General features: G+C 37.7%; 1 protein-coding gene across 1 annotated transcript; it reads right to left on the bottom strand.

Moving 5' to 3' along the window:
- Nucleotides 1–12,871: 12,871 nt before the first annotated feature.
- Nucleotides 12,872–14,078, bottom strand: LOC111917746 (40S ribosomal protein S3-1). The gene has a single exon (XM_023913405.3). It carries the CDS (start codon nucleotides 13,296–13,298, stop codon nucleotides 12,909–12,911), a length of 390 nt encoding a protein of 129 aa, XP_023769173.1. The 5' UTR covers nucleotides 13,299–14,078; the 3' UTR covers nucleotides 12,872–12,908.
- Between the last annotated feature and the right edge of the window lie 7,174 nt (nucleotides 14,079–21,252).

The raw sequence follows: 21,252 nt of genomic DNA, 5'->3' as shown, positions 1-21,252 counted from the left end.
TGAAATTCAAAAAGACAAATTATTAATATTTTTACTTAGTACGCAAAGTGATGATGGTATAAATGTTACCTTTTTTATGTTGATTTTAGTAATTTGAGTTTGATTTCTCAAGATCTTCAGGTATCATGAGGTAACTTGCATTTAACCGGACCAAATGAAATCTTATTATACCTAACAAATGCACGGAAACGTTCTTGTTCTTGGAGGGTTTATTTTCTTTATTTAAAACTAATGAAATTCTGATATCCGGTTTAATATCCGAATCCGTATCCGAAATTTCGGATACGGATTCGGATATCAATAATCAACTATCCGAATTTTCGGATATCCGGTTTTGAACACCCATGGTTTACATGGTATCCGAACTCTAATCGACAATTCTTTTCTAACTTGATGATTGTGGAAGATGTTGTAGCAGACATAATTTTAGCATTTTTAGTATGATTTTCTTATTTGTTTATGTATTTTGTTAGTATTAGATTGTTTGTTTGATTGTTATTGGAAATATGCCTCCAAGAGATGATTCTCTTAAATCCATTAGTATTCCATTTTATGGTAAAAATTATGCGTATTGAATGTTATGAAGAATTTTTTGTGTGGTAAACATATGTGAGTTATTGTTATCGGTGTGAAAGGTAGACTAACATATGAGAATGCTGCAAATTATGCAATTTTATTAGATCCGTGCGGAACTGGTAATTCTAAGATTATCACTTACATAAACAATTCAGTTACTCACTCACTGGAGACTCAATTGGCAAAGTATGACACAACAAAAGAAGTTTAAGATCACTCGAATAGACTGAACATTAAATATCATTTTCCAAAACAGTATTTGTTAGAAATTTGGGGTAAGAATGACACATGAAATTCTGAGAATCGTGTTATACACTTTCAAATTAAAGTATTTGGGTGGTACTCTCAAATCCTAAATTGGATAAGACTCGGAAAAACCAGAGAAAGTGAACAGAGAATGAATAATATGATTTTCGTGTACCAACTAGTCATGATCAAAACAAATTATCTCTTATATGTCTGAAAATTGTCACCAATAGTTTAATGTCCTAAAATTGTCTAAACTTCCACAAGGCAGTTTGTATAAGTCAGAAACTGCCACAAATTTGGGTTTTCTATAAGGGTCGAAATAAATTCAAAAACCGGGTTTATTTTTCAAGAATTTGGATTTATAATGCACTTTTAATATAGCAATATAATCCAAATAAAAAAATTTGTGTTGACCTGGCAGCTCGACCCCAGCCAGGGGCTGCCGCCCCTTAGACCCCACTTCGAGGGGCGTTGTCCCCGAACCCATGTTCGTTCAGGGGCTTTGCCCCTAAATGACAGTCAACTTTGAATCTTGAATAAACTTAAGCAAGTGTGCACTCCACACTTTCCTTACTTGTTTAATATTCACCAAGATTGATTTTGGTCAACAAGTCAATCCATTAAACTTAAATACAATTAGTGAAATAATTCACCAACATGGAATGTAACGACCGAAAAATATAACCAATTTTTAAATTTTTCAAAAACAACTCGATTCCATTAAATCATTACAAAAAGGTTTTCAATACAAAACATTTAACGTATTCCCAGAATCACATTACTACAAAATCATGAGGAGCGGTACGATCACGCCTTCGCCTTGCCACGGTCTCCTGAAGAACCTGAAAAACATAAAACCACAACTGTAAGCCCGAAAGCTTAGTGAGATATCCCCAAAATACCAACCACATATACCATACACGTATACATGCCATAACATATCCGATCACAGAATAGCCATGCACTTCGGGTCTACTGTGTGACTGGTCCGCCGCACCGGCTTACAGTCCACCTGGTCCACCCTCTGAGTCTAGCCATAAACCTCGAGTCTACAGTGTGATTGGTCCGCCCGCATCGGGCCTTCAATCCACCTGGTCTACTCTCCGAATCTAACCACATATATCGAGTCTGCAGTGTGATTGGTCCGCCCGCACCGGGCCTTCAATCCATCCTGGTCCACTCTCTGAGTCTACAGTATGACTGGTCCGCCCACATCGGGCCTTCAGTCAGCCTGGTCCACTCTCCGAGCCTCGGCACGTCTGGTCCGCCCTCTTGGGGCCTACAGCCTATCTGGACCGCTCGCTGGGCCTTCGGAACAACCGGTCCACCCTGGGTATCTTGGCCTACAGCACAAAGCAGGACCCGCCTCAACCCAACTCCAGTCCAAACAACCATGTGCACATACACATACAATCATATAGCAATTCACAGTCAATAAGCAGATCAAACAGATCACATAACATATCATCATCCTAACCAGGATACCGACCTAACAGGTCACTAGCATAGCATCTCCCTATCTCTCAAAATACCGATCTCAATCAGGTCTCTAACATATACCATCCTAGCTCTCAGGATGCAAACATATCAAAGCAATAACATAACAACAACTACCCGGATCTCAATCCGATAAGGGCCGGCCTTGGTGCCTTAGACCCTGTTGATATAGTGAGAATAACTCACCTCGAAACTGCCGGCTGAAAGGATAAGATCCCGCTGCTCCAAACTCTGACACGAATCCTCCACTGAACACCAAAACACTCAACTCAATAAATACCCTTAATTACCAAAATACCCCCGGAAGACAATTGGTCAACCCTTAGACAAGGTCAAAGTCAACCTCTGACTGACTCTACTCGCCGAGTCAACCCGATGACTCGCCGAGTCCCCAAGATCAGGACTTCCCTCAATCCGCGACCTAACTCGCCGAGTCACCCCGAGACTCGCCAAGTCCAACAACTCTGAGTCCACTCGCACACAACTCACCGAGTCATCCCTTGACTCACCGATTCTCGACTCGACCAGAAAATATTGGGACTCTTCGACAAGACTCGCCGAGTCCAAGAACAGACTCGCCGAGTCTAAGGCTATCTTCAACCTACTCGCCGAGTTGTTCATACAACTTGCCGAGTTCCAGGCCATCTTCATCCAACTCGCCGAGTTGTTCTTCCAACTCGTCGAGTTCCAGCTCATCTTCAAGCAACTCGTCGAGTCCACCCATGTGACTCGCCGAGTACCACCGGTCTGAATCCATACAGAAGCACTCCAGGCCATGCAATTGATCCAAAACATAGATCTAGCCTCCTACAACCCATCCATCACGTAAAGTGGCAAACTTTACGTGAATCCAAAGAGATCTAGGCCTTTAACACTTTAAGGCTAGGGTTTGGGACATGATAGCTTCACTACACACTCAAACACAGGGACTTTCAGGCATTCCAACCCTTCTCCATTCCAGATCTGAGGTAACAACCTCAGATCTAACCTCTAAACTCCAAAACACCAAAAGATAAGCTCCCCACAAACCCCATAATGATGAATCCATAAGAATAACAGCCCAAGGACGAGATATTACCTCAAAAGAACGCCCCAACTGCAATGGAACTCGAATCCAAGCAAAGCCCCTTGCTCCAAGCCTCCTACCCTTCAAGATTTCCTCAACAATTGCTTCTCCAAGCTTCCCAATGCAACTTGATTCACTCACATACGAAGGTTAGGGTTTCTGGACTTGAGGATGAGTAAAGAGGCTGGGGGAATGGATGTTATGTTCTTTATATAGGGCTCAACCCCGAGAATTAGGGTTTTCTCCACTCAGCGCCTACTCGCCGAGTCCATCTTACTGACTCGCCGAGTCGACTACTTAACACACGACCAAGTCGCGACTCTACTCACCGAGTCTCTCTTTCCCAATTTACTCTTTTAGCCCTTCAACTCTACTCTTGATATTTCGGGATGTTACATGGAATGTGTTAAGAATGGACAAATCATTGTAGAATTTGTTCCTCGAAAGAATAAAAAATAGATATATTTACCGCTGTTTTGAAAACCGGACCGGACCGGCCGGTTCAACCGGGAACCGGTGCTGGTTCCGGTTCTTAAGACTCTAAAAACCGGTAGCATATCAAACCGGAAAAAACCGCCGGTTTTCATTGAACCGTGATTGAACCGAACCGGTTTAACCGACTAAAAAACCGTTTTTTTTGAAAAATTTTGATTTTCTTTTATTTTTTAATCCTTTAACAAACTCAAGGCGCGGCCCATTTGATAGCAATAATACTAGAACGGCACTCATTTGATTTTATAAAGATCGAGTTTGCTATCTAGATTGTACTTACCGACAATGTGGGAAATAATATCTTTGTTTTATGGATAAACGCTATAGTTCTTTATTTTTATAAACAAATTGTCAGCTCCACTTTTATGTATCCACCGATGTGGGATTAGTTTACATTGCTTTACATAAAAATTTGTCAAACTCCAATATAAAACCATGATTCCTTTTTTTAAGTTGTTATATATATATATATATATATATATATATATATATATATATATATATATATATATATATATATATATATATATATATATATATATACTCCCTCCGTCCCAAAATTATAGTCCATCTTTCCTTTTTGGTTTGTCCCAAAATAATAGTCCACTTCTAAAAATAAATAACATTTTTACCAAAATACCCTCTTATTATTACTTAACCAACTAAACATTTAATGGAACATTAAATGAAAAAGCAAGGACAAAACTGTCATTTTATTATATAAAGTTAGTGGCAATTAATTTTTTTCTTAATATATGTGTTTTTTGTCTGTGGACAATAATATTGGGACAGAGGGAGTATATATATATATATATATATATATATATATATATATATATATATATATATATATATATATATATTCCGGTTCATCCGGTTTTTTGGACCGGTCCAACCGGTCAGACCAGTTGAACCATCGAACCGATAAGACGACCGGTTCAATGTCCGGTCCGATTTTCAAAACATTGATATTTACAAAAACATTGGAAATACTTACTAAGACATTGGAAAATGTGAACTTTACCAACGCATACAAGAAGTTTGGAATGATTAAACTCGACATTGATCCGGGTAAAAGTAAAAATGTGAGAATTAACCACACATTTAAAATTATTTATCACGTTTATTGAGTTTTATAGTGAAACTCTTTACCAACGCATACAAGAAGTTTAGAATGATTAAACTCGACATTGATCCGGGTAAAAGGAAAAATGTGAGAATTAACCACATAATTAAAATTATTTATCACGTTTATTGAGTTTTATAGTGAAACTCTTTTCATTCCTAGACTTTACTTTAAGCTCATGTTGGTGTACTATGTCCACTTTTGTAGGCTTTATATCTAATTTATAACTAAGTTACTTTTCTTTAAGATGTGTATTTTTTTTAAAGTTCACTTGTAAGAAATATCTTTCTCTGCATATCTCGTTTCTTATTTCGTAAGATTTACTTTTCTAAACTTTATCTCTAATTTCTGCCTAAGCTAGTTTTATTATTTAAGAAGATGTGGTGTATTTTCTCGGAAAATGATATTGTAGTACAATAAAATTTGTATTTTGTCATGCATTGGTTATAAAAGTTTCTTTTTGTGCGATACGTCATTAAAGTTGAAACTCACTTGATAAATATGGGCTTAACCTAAAAACCACCAGTTTCCAGGTTTTACTAGTTATTCCCACTTATGTGGCATAAATGATGTGGACATATAATGTCCACTTAATTTTTTTAATTAAAATCCCATGTAAAAACGAAAAAGGAATTGTAGGGGCCGTCATTAATACCAATCAGATCACAAGTAGTGTAGACTAGCTCACCACCACGACCACAATTATAGTTGGAAGCATAAGGTGTGGGGAGCCGAAGATGATGGTAGTGGTGGTCGTGGTGGGATGTGGGAGGTGGCAGATGTTTTTAAATCATTGATAATAAAAATGTTAAGTTTAGTTGTTGTAACATGTTAATCAAATGATGAGAATTCATTTCATGAAGAAGATGATTGATGTATTTAAATAGATATTCAATACAAGGGTTCTTGTCAATATATGGTTCTAGAGGTTGAATGGTATTCAAATATTTTTTTGTAATCGAAGTTTGTTTAAATTGATGTTATTTAAATTGTGGGTTTGGGTAAATTGATGTTATTCAAATCGTGGTTTTTGTAATCGATGTTCTTGAAATTGATCTTCAGTCCATATACATATTACCTATGACAGATGAATAAGACATGATGATATGAAGGTCCTAGAACTAGGTGTTTACTAAGGCTTATAATGGCCTCCTTAGAAGCTGCTACTACCGGAAATGAGAGGGAGAGAGAGAGAGAGAGAGAGGGGGGGGGGGGGGGAATTGCATAAGAGACTTATTTGTGGTGCAGAAGACTACACCTACTAAAAACCTATACTTGTTTGTAGAAAATGGTGACACTGAAATAAGAAATGACAATATTAAAATCCCAAAATCCCTAAGACCGTGGCTATGGTGATTGTGGAAACAACCAACTGTGGCACTTGAGGTGGTGACAAAACCTTCTACCACTTCGACGTCGATAACATCAATCATCCTTACGTCATTTGATTGGGGAAAATTTTTCCAAAAACCTCAACATCTGAGTTGTTGTGCACGCCACCAACATCGTCGACAAGCTGCAGTCATGTACCAACAACGAGCAAAAGTTTAAAAAAAATCTAAGGCTTATCAAAGCTAAGAGAGATGATCATCCATAGTTCCTTAAGAAAGCCCATAGCAAAATTCTACCGGTAAATGTTTAGCAGGCTTTTCAAAATTTATAGTAATGATCTCTTAAGTTTATTAATATGTCAAACTAAAGAAAAAGACAAGAAAAAAGGGCATACTAGTCAATGGTCAACTGGTCAAAGTCAACGGTCAACGCATCATGACCCATCCTTTGGCCGCATTGCTAACGCTTAATGATAAAACAGCCGCGATTCGCATCACGACTCACGTCGCAATACCCTAAGGGATGTGTCGCTAATTTCGGCTAAAATAACAACATCTCATTCAACTGTTAATATCTTAAGTCCAAATCCTAAAAGTTCATATCTTAATCAACTGAGGATTATAATGGATAAAGTTTTCAACCTTATCTAGATCTAAGGCTTGATCTTTCACAAATTCTAACCCTAACTCAAAATGAGTTTCAAAATGACTTGATTTCTTGCATGGCTCCAAAGGAGCCCCAAACATGCATGCAAAAGGTTCTAAATATGTCCAGAAGTCCACGAATGACAAGTTCAATGCCTTGTAGTTCTCTAATATTCAAATTCTTCAAGCACAAGGGACCAAAGAGACCAAGAACACATCTACATCCTAGATCTTAGCATGAAAACACAAAGAAAGGACCTCGATAACTTACAAAAGTCCAGAAACAATGTGGAAGATTAAATCTTCACATAAATGGACTCTTTAATGCACCAAATGACATAAAATGCTTCTTTTCTTCAACAACAATCCAATCAAGGCACAAGATATCTCAAAACACTGAAAAGGGGGCTAGGGTTTCACTGTCTGAGATTAGAGGTTGAAAGATCGAGCAAACCCTAAAAGTCATGTTCCTTAAATAGGGTCCAAAATCCGAGACTTAGGGTTTTGGGACCTAAAAACCATGCGTTAATGCGTCACGATCCACCTCGAAGTCGCATCGCTACTTATAACATTGCTATCATCGCAAAACCCATAGGCCATAGCTCGCGTTGTGGGTTCTAAATCTTAATAATAATAATAATAAATAAATAAATAATGACTTGATAAGTAAAATCATCATAGAAAATGGACATTACATTTGGTAACCGGATGACGCATTCATTTTTTTCATAACTTAATTAACATTGGTTTTAAATGTTTAATGACATATTACGCAAAAGAACACCAATTTGAGAGAAAACAAAATTTTCTCTTTTTAAAATTAATTTGTAAAAACTAAAAAATATTTTTTTTATGTATCCCTTTCTCTTTCTCCTTCCAAAAAAACACAAAACAAAAACTTTTGTCTACTCCATTAAATTTAAGCTTTCATATATATATATATATATATATATATATATATATATATATATATATATATATATATATATATATATATATATATATATATATATATATATATATAGGGTTAATTTCAAATGAGAACACTATTTAATGTGAGAACACTACTTTATGTTACTATTCTACTATGAATTTTCTATATACAACGATATGACATTATTCATCAACAAATATACGAACAATCACAAATTAATATTCACATTAATATTTTGTATGTACAACTTTATGACATTATTCATCATCGAATATATGAACAATCACATATTTAACATTCACATTAGAATTTACTAAATTACTATATATATATATATATATATATATATAAATTTTATAGTAGAATAACAATATAAAATTGAATATATTCATATTATAATTACTACAATACTATACATATTAAATTCATAGTAAGTTAATAATATAAAATAGTGTTCTCATCACGTTCTCACATTAAATAGAACTTAACCATATATATATATATATATATATATATATATATATATATATATATATATATAAAGAGATGTAAATTGAACTAATCTTTATAAATAAGTTTATTAATAAGATCAATCATATTTTTAGTTTTTTGAATTTAAATATTTTTCTTGGAGCGTCCCAATTTCGGAAACAATTTTGGAAACGTTCTTAAAATTATGGAGTTTTTGTTTTTTGTTTTTTGTTTTTTATTTTTTTTATTTTTGATATTTTTCATTTCAAAAAAATATTTTTGTTAATGGATGAAGTTTCATTTCGAATTATTTATTATCATCGTTTTTCAATGAAATGTCTGAGTTTAAGTCTTTATATGGTACAAACTTCCATTTGCCATATTTATTATTATTATTATTATTCATTAGATTTAATAATAAATGAACTATTTTCTCGTAATTTTGGAACAACTCATCGGATTTCAAAGTTGTTTTTGAAATTTCACAGTTTTTTTAAATCCATAATTTCGGTTCAGAATCCAGAATTTAAATCTAAAATGTATGTCATTGAGAAAAAGAATCTTTTTGTTGGTCGGATTGATTAATTCCATACATATGGATATCAATTGTAATAAATATCTAATACAAAACTTTTTTTAAACAATATATCTAACATACTCTTAAACTAAGTTTAAACTACTCTTTAAAAACACAATGAGGAATTACAAGGTATAACATTTAAGGTCCTTCGGGGGTGTGGCCAAGATCGTTCCTGGTCCTTGGCTGGTGCTAAACTTAACCACCCCATGGATTGTTGATGGGACTGCCCCAAATCTTAATAGGGCTGGTCGTCCCAGTATGATATTGTGTTCCGACGGGTCGTACAACTACAAAATCTACAAGGGCGGTTCGTTTCCTAGTTTTGTCCTGGCTAACTAGTGTGAATGGTAAATGGATCGTACCAAATGGCCATATGTTGTGCCCCATAAACCCTGTGAGTTGGCCTGTGGCGGATTTCAGTCCTTCTTTCCACTCGCTCGACAGGCGTCGGAAACAGTATTTATAAATGATGTCTGCCGAGCTCCCGGTGTCGACGTATACCCGGTGAACTATGACGTTTCGGATAGACCCTTGAATGACGAAGGGGTTGTCCCTGCTCCACCTGGATGGGATTGGGTCGTTCCTGGAGCATGTTAATCCTTGTGCCATTTCTGCGACGCCGCACGTGTGTTCCCCATGCTCCACTCTCCCCCTTTTGTGGTGGATTGCCAATATCTCCAACTTGGGTTCTGGTTTCCTGGCAGCGTCTTTGGGATTATATGCGTCGAACTTAGCTCTCAAGCTTTTGGTGATCTCTATTACGTTGCCTTTTAACTGCTTCTCTTCGATTTCCCGTTTTAAGACCGCGCAATTGATCGTATCGTGTGTCCTACTCTTGTGGTATTCGTAGTATCGTGTTTTAGTACCTTTCGCTGCTGGCTTCTCGTCGATTGCGTAGACTTCTGTCTACCTCCCTCGCCTATCTTCTCTGGTGAAGGGTCTGAAGTGTCCTGTTGGTCGTCTGTTTCATCCCGTAAACCTATTGTTTCCCCGAAAATTGTGGTGGGTTGTGTTGTAGTTATTCAGCCTCCCTGCGGAGGCTGTCATGGCGTTGAGGTACGCCTGCTTCGATGCTTCACCTTCCTCCTGGCGTAAGAAGCGCACCACCCTTTCTTTCAACTCAGCTCTTGTCTTGGGTTGCTTAGCCATGAGTTTTTAGGACAACGATCATGGTAGAAAGCCCCAGGTGAATGCCCCTGCGATTAGGCCTTCGTCGTGCCCTGGAACATTTAGTGTTGCCTTTGTGAACCTGGCGAAAGAATCTTTAACTGTCTCTCATTCTCGTTGTTTACACCCAATGATTGTGTGGCAGTCACCTTTGTATTTCCGAAGTTGCATGAAGTTTGTTAGGAATAGGTATTTCAGTTGGTTGAAGTTGTTGATGCTACCCGGTTTCAATGTTTTGAACCATGTTCCTGCGTTACCGTCCAAGGTAGTGGGAAAATATGTGCACTAGAATCGCTCATCTAGTTTCAGGGACGTCATTGTCCATTCATACGTGTCGATATGGCTGTCCGGGTCGGTAGTTCCGTTATATGTCTTGAGGCAGGGTAATTTAGCGGTGTTAGGGATTTTATACTCCAAGAGTTCTTTGACAAACGGTGATGTGACACTTCGTGATGAGCAGTCTTGGGTTGGGATATGTTGGCTAAGGTAGTACCCTGGTTGTTGTGCCGTCATAAATGGTTGTACCAACATGTTGTTGTAGGCGGTTAGATCTGGTATTTGTATGTCGTAAGGGTTGGACGGCTGGGTTATAGCAGGGGAATTGTATGGCGTGGTTTGAACGGTTGGGACATAATAGGGGGTGTACGGCGTAAGTGTTAGTTGTTGAGCCGGGGGGTTCTGTTGGCGGGCTATGGTTGGCTGTTGGTAGAACAAGAGTGGTGGAGCTGATATGGCACCTGCCATTGACAGCTGGTGGTTCTATAATTGTGATGCAGTGCCTACGCCGATCATAGTGCCGTTAGGATGTGCACTACTTGCGAGGGGTGTGACAGTTGCCGTTTGGGTATTATGAGGATTAACGATAGCGGGGAGAAGAGGTATTGTGGTGTATATTGGTCGGTTCTGGGATGAGGTTAAGTGTGTCACAGTTGGTATTGGTCAGGGTTGAGACGGGGCGGTTTGCACAACCGTGGTGATGGGGTTTAATAGCGAGTCTGTTGGTACAGTCACTGGAGCTTGCGGCAACGGACCACTTGGAGCTGGTGCTGCGTTGAAATTTGGTATCGGATTCCCGATTAACGGCAGTGCACCAGAGATTGGTGTTTGGTTGCCGGGAAATGGGGCTGCCGGAGTGTCTTCCGTCCCCAAAGGTCCCATCAGGCATATGGGGTTGTGCGGTTGTTCCGATGGCTCGCCCGTCGCTTTCTCCTCTATGCGTGGTTGTGGAAGGAAGTAAAATGGGAAAGGGTTTGCGTATCTGTTGTCACACAAACGGATAACGCCAAATGATGTGACCAAGTCCCAAACCATAGGCTATGTGGAAGAGCACTTTTACGGTGGAACCTGAGAAGTTAGACAAGAGAAAAGAATGTCAGCCGTCGTCCGGGAGGGGCTCCCGAAAAGACGCTCCGACGGTCAAGTTAGTCTAGAGAGTATGGGAGAATATGATAATGCGTGACTGGAGTTGGGTTCACTTACCTTGTCCGAACCGACTGCTAGTACTTTTATAGTGAGGATCCTCCTCGGTCCGTACGAGGACAGGGACTGTGATCCCGACATGATCCGTCGTCCTTATTAGAGGCTTTGCTCCATGTTTGTGTCCCGGCCTCCGATTGGTCCAGGCGATTGTGCTCTGCTTGGGTGCTTTGTCGTCTGAAGCCGTTGCCTTTGGACTGTAGCTAAAAGAAAATTCTTGGCGAGGGCGAGCTTTCTACGCGGGGCTTGGAGCTACCCAGGTCGCTGGGTCGACTCCTTCACTAGAGGCGCTCTGCCGCGACTCGCTTGTTTCTAGCCCGCTCTGAGGGGCGTGTCATTAGAGCACCTATAAGATGATGTGGCATGCAAAGCCATGCATGAAAACCACCTTGTAGCTCTTTAATCATAATGTGCGGTAGCTAGGCTTACAGAGTGTCACAAAGGAATACAGATGGGTCTTTCTCTCTCATACACACACGAACACACACATGAAGATCACCCCAAAATAGTACAATTGTGGTGGTGGCAGTGGCTAGTCCCTTAGCAATGGCCCCCTGGTTTTTAGCCTTGTAATATTGAAAGTTTTAAAAATTAATCTGTTATTTAGAGATAATTACTACATTGGCCTCCCTGGATTTTCGAAAAAGATAACAGTTTAAGATTAAAGAATCCAATCCATGATCATAAGATAATAAAGATAAATAAACCTAACGGGAGAAAAAAGATAAAGCATACATCATCGGAGAACTCATTATTCCGTATGGTCGTCGCTTCAAATGGAATTTGGAAATCGCATGTCCTCCACACTTTGCTCTCACTACGTCATTCGTCTTCATGGATCTTATTATTTTGCATATATATATATATATATATATATATATATATATATATATATATATATATAGAGAGAGAGAGAGAGAGAGAGAGAGAGAGAGAGAGAGAGAGAGAGAGAGAGAGAGAGAGAGAGAGAGAGAGAGAGAGAGAGAGTATTATAACTAACTAATTATTATGTGGATGTGGACCAATCAATTCAAAAAACTTAGATAAGGGTATATTTGTAATTTTCTTTTGTATAAACCTAACTTAAGTTACAATATATATGGAAAATTTCTTATATCACGGATCAAAATCCCAATCACGTCTGCTCCATAAACCTATTCCTATCGTTTTTCCCTAATTCTATCTATACGAACAATCCCCTTTCTGATCTCAGAGGCTTATTTCTTCCCCACGTTAACGATAATTTCTTTTGAACTTCATTGATTTCGCACGCTAAGCCCTAAGTTTCTCACTCACAATCACCTCACAATCACAAATCTCAGAACACCATAGCAAGCCCTACGGACAGTAAGGCCTCCAAGAAGCTTGTAACACAAAGATTCAGCCTGGGCAATGTCACAAAGCCCTCTGTTGTTAACTCTTTCAGTATAAAGCTCCACATTGTTTTTTGGGAACTTGAATCGCTTCTGAACAAGTAAGGTCAACTCCCTTATTCTTCTTCCTTTCTCGACAAGAACGTTTTGAGTACGAGTGGCTCTGATGATGATCTTTGTGCGGATAGGGGTAACCCTAACCTCAACACCAGAGTAACCATCCTCTGCAAGTTCCCTTGTTAGGACCTCATTTAGTTTAACAAATAACATGCCATCAGCTACAAACTTTCGCTTTTTGCTCATTTGGGTTGCCATTTTCGTTGGTAGTGTAAATGGGGTGAAGAAAACTCACGTCTCCTTGCAAAATCCATAATCACTGTTAATGGTGGAAATTGTCTAGTGATGTCTTCGTACGCCAACACCAAAATCGTCGGACAAAAGCTTAGACCTGGTATGTTCTTGAACGAAGTTTCTTATGGTTTTGTTCTGGGGGAACAAATTTAATTCCGAAAATTAGGGTTTTTATTCAGATTTGGGGTTTTAATCTCATATGGGTTCCATATTTTTTTATATTTTTTTTGTTAGATTAATTTTGGTCACCTTATGCAACCATCAGTTTTGAAGAATGTTTGTTGAATGAACTAATGGTAGAGTTTTTAAACTTTAGATGGAATGATTAGAAAAACTATCCATTTTCTTGTGATTACTGGGTACTATGTTTTTGACAAGTAGTTGAACATTATACCAAAATTGATTTACAGGTATATTGAACATTTGACATTATACTTTGATAAGAGTTCGTGTGTTTAGAAACTCTCTAATGCAATTTTGGTGCTATTAGATTGTGGTTTATTCGTTATCATTTTAAGAATACTAAAGCTTTTGGCAGGTTAGATTTTGAAGCTACGACATTCTGTAAGCTTTGAATTTCTATGTATGGTTGGAATTTTGTTTGAATTCATCTGATCAAATTGGATTTACTGTTATGTCAATTTTGTAGTCATTTTTCTCTTTAGCTTGTTAGTTTTGTTTTTTTAATGCCTTTTAATGTCGAGATATCGAAGCAAAACAGGGTACATATGAACCTTGCAACATTCTACTGGAATATAATCTTGAATTTCGATTCTGTTACAATAGAATCTTGCATTCCAAGTTAACTTAAGGAGTGGATTACCAAACACACCACATAATGTAATCTCGTAAGCTCACTTACCTACCGATCTCTTTCTCGATATGTTCTTATTATGTTTTTGTATGGTTTTGTGTGAATTTTGTTTTAGAATGTCAATCTCATAGAATGTAAGCGAATTTTAAAATGGATTAGGGGTCAAGATGCTGGAAATGAACCAACGAAAAGGGGAGGGCCTGAATGCTGGATAACATTATATGGGATGAAGAATTGAAGATGAACAATAACCACCAATCTTCCAAAAAAATGGATTATTCTAGCAGAATAATCTACAATATAATGAAAAAACTATGTAATAGTATATTCTGGTAGAATGATTTATATATTGTGTTTCTTTGTTATTAATAAGTGTAACATTATCATAGAATAGTATATAAAAAAATTTCTTTTCTAAGAATGTAATATAAACAAGGGTAAAAAATTTAACTTGTATCCAAATTTTTGTTATTCTTCAAGAAACTCATTAAATCAAAGTATATATTCTGTCAGAATGTGTATTTTTTTATAGTTCAAGCATATTTGTTATTTTTCAATATATTAATAAAAATATTCTGTCAGAATATCCGAAAATTATCAACCCTACAATTAAATTTTTAAAATTGATAGAATTTATTATCCCTTAAAATATGTAATTTTGCTTTTTTAAATTTATATTAATCGATTAAAATACCCTTAGAATGAAATTAAACGATATATTCTAATTATCTTTAATTTAATAATATGTAATATTATGTATTATTTATTTTCTTAAAATAAGTAAAATGATTCGACCACAATCATTCCTATATCTACACAATAATTAGTTAGAATACAATAACCTAAGCATATATATATATATATATATATATATATATATATATATATATATATATATATATATATATATATATATATATATATATATATATATATATATTCTATTGGGTAATATTGATTAAATTGGGTTGTCTTCATGGGTTATTTGATTAAAGTACGGTTTTTTTTTTTTTTTTTTTTTTTTTTTTTTTTTTTTTAATAATATAGAACTGGGTAAAAACTATGACTGGATTTTAAGAGCTAGTTGGATAGAAGGAGTCAGCCATTTACCTAGTCTTTAGATAGAGTCAGTATGTTATTAATTTCTACATGTTTTGTCAAGCTATAAATATAGCCATCTACATATGAATGAAAGTGTGTAGTTTTTGAGTCAAGGTTACTTCTTCTTTTCTCTATATATTTCTCATATATTAAACACATGGTGTATTTCTTTAGTTTATGAGGGAGCATCGAGGGTCTGATTTCCAACATTTGGTATTAGAGCGAGGGTTGAATAGGGCTGGTTTGAGAGTCGACTTTCGAAGGAGGGAGGAGCCTTTGGTTGCAAGGCAACAGGCGCAACAGAAGAAGCGGGTCAACAACTATTTTTGGAAGCAAAAATCTAAAAGATGGTCTGACTGGCAGCAACTGAAGGAAGGAAAGAAAGAAGAAAGAAGAAAGAAAAAAGAAGACAAAATAAATAAATAAAGAAGAAAGAAGATCGTGGCAAACTCTTATTTACTTGAGAAAGAAGCACAGAAAGGTAAGAAAGAAGAAGCAAGCAGAAAGTGATTAAGAATCGGGAGAGGGTCGGTCACAAGCAATATATATATATATATATATATATATATATATATATATATATATATATATATATATATATATATATATATATATATATATATATAGCAAGCAAGAGGTTTGTAACAAGTAACAAACAAGGAGTTTGTAGCAAGTAACAACAAAATCATAGCAAATAGCAGTCAACAAACATAAGAAAGAAGGCAAGAAAGCAAGCAACAATATGAAGCAAGCAAGAAGGTGTAGAAACCAGTAAGGTTGATCACGTTTTGGCAACTAAAGAGGCATGAGACAACAAGAAGTATAGGAAAGATTATAGCAAAAGAAACAATGTCATTAAGATTAGGGGGTGAATGTTGGGTAATCTTGATTAAATTGGGTTGTCTTCATGGGTTATTTGATTAAATTATGCACGTTTTTGTTTTTGAATAATATAGAACTGGTAAAAGCTATGATTGGATTTTAGGAGCTGGTTGGGTAGGAGTCGACCATTTACCTAGTCTTTAGGTAGAATCAATATGTTATTAATTTCCATATGTCTTGTCAGGCTATAAATATAGAGATCTACGTATGAAGGAAAGTGTGCAGTTTTTGAGTCAAGATTACTTTTTTTTTCTCTATATATTTCTTATATGTTATACAAGGTATTTTTCTTTAGTTTAAGAGGGAGCATTGAGTGCCTAATTTCCAACATAGTCAGAGTGTAAATCTGTAATGAAGGTAATGTTTTTTGAGTTCTACCTTTTTTTTGGGGGGTTTGTACTCTCATAGTATTACATTTGGCTTTAATTTGTTATTTAAGTGTATATGAGGATTGCTTCTATGAAACCTTTCAAGCTAGTGTACTATTACCTTTTTCTCCTCTAAAGAGGTGTCGTTGTTGAGTGTTGACTATTATGTTTTGTGCTTATTTTAATTAGCTTTTCATTAAAAAGCTCTATCAAGTATGTAATATTTTATTTAATTGTAACCTAATCTTCCTTTTTATATTTATATTAGAGATAATTGCATATATGCTCTTCTTAAACATCAAAATATCATATTTACCCAACTTAATTTCTAAATATCATATTTACCCTTCATAAAATTTCTAAATATCATATTTACCCTTCATAAAATTTCAAAATATCATATATGTCCTTTTTAAATATCAAAATATCATATATGCCCTTCATAAATATCAAAATATCATATATGTAATTTTTAAACATCAAAATATCAATGGTAATATCTAAAATATCCTCCATCTACAACATGATAATAATCAACAACAACAAAAACTAAACAATCAAAATATATATTCCATAGAGAGGGTTGAAGATTAATCATTTTGTTTGTAAAGAGGATGACATTCCAACAATTTAGAAGTTCACATTCCATTATCATAGACGTAAATATAATATGGTTAAAATTTTTAATTATTATAATAATTCTACAGTATAAAAAATTATTATAAAATATTAAAAAATGATAAAAAGGGATTTGGGCAAATATGATATTTTGAAGGTTTATGAAGGGTAAATATGATATTGAGAAATTAAGCTGGATAAATATGATATTTTAAAGTTTAAGAGGGACATATATAAAATTCTCTCTTCAAAGGAACTCTTAAATTCGATGAACAGTTTCGAAATTTTGAGAAAAATAGTTCGTTTATTATTAAAATCTAACATTAATAATAATAATAAATATAGAAAATGGAAGTATATACTATATAACGACTTAAAATCAGACATTTAACTGAAAAACGATGATATTAAATAATTCAAAATAAACTTCATACATAAGTAAAAACAGTTTTTTGAAAAGAAGATGTAGCACCTGGTTCCTTGTACGTATGACCTATGTAAGTAATTTACATTTTTAGCCTTGGACTCGGCGAGTTGTAGGCCCGAATCGCCGAGTAGAGCCGGGATATTTGAGCACGTTTAAGTTGGCAACTCGGCGAGTCCCCGCTGTCTGGATGAAACCCTAATTTCAAGGGTTTGCACCCTATTTAAACCAACCTTATGCGCTCCAAGCCCGACTCCTTCACCCTTAGAGCTCCCTATATCGTCCTAACCCCGTTTCTTGTGAGATTGAAGTGTTTTGGTGTGATTTCTTGAAGATTTTGAGAGAAGAAGGAGGGTAGATCAAGAGGAAAAGAAGGAGGCTAGATATCTTGGTGTTATTTCAGAGATTCCTTGAGGTATAACTCAGTTTCCTTCTGTTTTTATGCTAAGAGTCCCTTAGAGCACCATTAAAGTCCTTCTTGAGCCATTTCCAAGCTTGTTTATGGATTAGGGATGGTAATGAGTTGATTAACCTCTAGATCTAGGCATGTTTGAGCTCCAGAAGCTCAGATCCATGGCCTTTATGGAAGTAAATTGCTTGAATGTCCTAGATCTACCATTTTAGTCTTTATTAAGCCTTAAATCCCCATCCTATGCATGTATACACGTAAAATTGGAAACTTTACGTGTAAAACCTACCCTAAGAGCCCATATCTATGTATGGCATGAGCTGGATTCAAGCAAAATCGGGTATGTAGTAATTGCATGTGAACGACTCGGCGAGTCGTTCATCGGACTCGGTGAGTCGTTCATCGGACTCGGCGAGTCGAGTCGCGAGTCCCCGAGTTTTCCCCCTTTTCGTGTTTGCTGAGTGGAGTTGTGAGTCATGGGAGGACTCAGTGAGTCGGAAGCCAGACTCACACATGGAGGGACTCAGCGAGTCAATGCCCTGACTCAGCGAGTCCAAGGCAATTGTAACACCCCAAAATACGAGCCAAAAATTCCATTTTTAAAACATATACTTTGCAAAACATTAGAAATAAAACATTCACCGATCATATCATTTCATAAAAGATGTCGCATGTCTGGAAACCATTTTATAAAAACATAATAATGTCAGAGTACAAATCCCCAGGAAGATCTCATAGTGCAGAATACAAAGCATGTATGTGATGTGCCACTACCGTGCCAGCTCCTTCCCCTTCGAAGAAGAGGTACCTGAAACCAAAACTGTAAACTGTAAGCACGAAGCTTAGTGAGTTCCCCCATCATACCACATACCATACAATCACATATCATACATATTGCCGGGCAATTCTGGGGTGCCCGACCTTCCCGGTACGGCCATTCTGGGGTGCCGACCTACCCGTGTCAAGCCGTTCTGGGGTGCTGACTACCCATGTCAAGCCATTCTGGGGTGTTGACTACCCATCGGTCCTAACAACCGATCCTCGGGGACTATTTCACCCCCTACTGCTACTTTCACATATATCATAACATAACATATTATCAGACATATCTGGGGTGTCCGATCTACCCTTCGGTCCTAACGAACGAACTTGGGGACTATTCCCCTCCTACTACTACTATCACATATAACATATCATGCCAGCATATAATCATATCATCACATACTGTCAGACATATCTGGGGTGTCTGACCTACCCTTCGGTCCTAACAACCGAACTCTACTACTATCACATATACATATCATGCCAGCATATAACATATCAGGTAGTAGCAAACCTAGATAATATCACAAAGACAATCATCTAACACACAACTCCTACTGGTGGGCCGGCATTGTGGCCGTAGAACCACCGCTACTGGAAGGTAACTCACCTCGAAGTAACTGCTGATCTGTACGGGAACTGATTGTCTTCTGCAGCTGCTGCTCTGGAAATCCTCCGGCTATAATTCCCACAAAACACTCAGTCAAATACTATTAACCGACCTCAGGGTAAAATGACCATTTACCCCTAACCAAGTCAAGAGTCAAAGTCAAAGTCAACTTCCAGTTGACCCGACTCGCCGAGTTGGCTCGCCAACTCGTCGAGTCCCTATCCATTCGATTAACCATAATCCCGTCTCTACTCGTTGAGTTAGGAATTGACTTGACGAGTTTTCCTTCTAAACTGATGTCCAATAGTCCTTCATCCTACTCGCCGAGTTGTATGAAGAACTCGTCGAGTTCATCTTCATCCGAAGAACACTCTATGATGAGACTCACCAAGTTGTATGAACAACTCGCTGAGTCTGTTCTTGAGGCAAGAAGATTGCCTTGGACTCGCCGAGTTCCTCCATGGGTGAGTCGGGCTTCCGACTCACTGAGTCACCGACTCACGACTCCACTCATCAAACACGAAAAGGGGGAAAACTCGGGGACTCGCGACTCGATTCGCCGAGTCCGATGAACGACTCGCCGAGTCTTTCACATGCAATTACTATATACTCGATTTTGCTTGAATCTAGCTCATGCCATACATAGATCTGGGTTCTTAGGGCTTGATTAACACGTAAAGTTTCCAACTTTACGTGTAAATAAACACCAATGAAGGTTTTAGGGCTCAAAATGCACTAAAAGAGTAGATCTAGGGCTTTCATGAAATATGGCTCCATAAAGGCTACACTTTCAGGAGAACCATATCCCCGACCTGGAACTCCAGGTCTAATCGGCGCTTGTCGTGGTAACTTTTTTGCCGACTCTGCGCAGTTTGAAACCTGCTTCGAACCTACTGTATTCTCTCGGTCGTCTTGAGCACCACCTATGTGCTCCCCATGACCCTCTGGCCAACTTCACCCCAACATATCGGGGTCCTGCACCTCCGTCCGTACAACATCTCGAATGGAGGACGGTCAATACTCGCGTGGTAGCTGTTGTTGTACGAGAACTCAGCCAAGGGAAGATAGGTATCCCAGCTACCACCAAAGTCTAGCATGCACGCCCGCAGCATATCTTCGAAAGTCTGGATGGTCCGCTCGCTCTGACCATCCGTCTGCGGATTAAAGGCGGTGCTAAAATGTAGACGAGTGCACAAGTCGTCATGAAACTTCCTCCAAAACCTGGAAGTGAAACGCACATCCCAATCTGAAATCGCTGACATCGGCACCCCGTGCCGCGCTACTATCTCCCTGATATAGATATCGGCCAACTTTTTGGCCGAGATACTCTCCTGGATCGGAATAAAATGGGCGGTCTTGGTCAATCGATCCACGATGACCCAAATCGAATCTACTGCTCGCGCAGTCCTGGGAAGCTTTGTGATAAAATCCATCGTAATATCTTCCCATTTCCACAACGGGATATCCAACGGCTGCATCTTTCCGTGCGGTCTCTGATGCTCGGCCTTGACCTTCCTGCAAGTCAAACATCGCTCGACGTACCGAGCCACATCCCGCTTCATGTAGGGTCACCAATAGTATCGACGAAGATCCCTATACATCTTCGTCGCCCCTGGATGAATAGAGAATCGGGATTTGTGCGCCTCCTTCATCAAGATCTGGCGGACGCCTCCGTGATACGGCACCCACACCCTACGGTGTAGTGTCAATAATCCTCGGCTATCATAATTAAAGGAGGTGACTTGACCCACTATTCGCTCGCTCTTCCGATGTTCCTCCTTCATAGCCTCCTGCTGAGCTTCCCGAATTTGATCTAACAGTGGAGTCACCACCATCATCCTCATACACACATCCCTGATCTGTGCCGCCT

Source organism: Lactuca sativa, chromosome 4 (assembly GCF_002870075.4).
Source record: "Lactuca sativa cultivar Salinas chromosome 4, Lsat_Salinas_v11, whole genome shotgun sequence".
NCBI classification, from domain to species: Eukaryota; Viridiplantae; Streptophyta; class Magnoliopsida; order Asterales; family Asteraceae; genus Lactuca; species Lactuca sativa.
The sequence above is the reverse complement of the archived record's forward strand: the minus strand, read 5'-3'. Positions and strand labels throughout refer to the sequence as shown.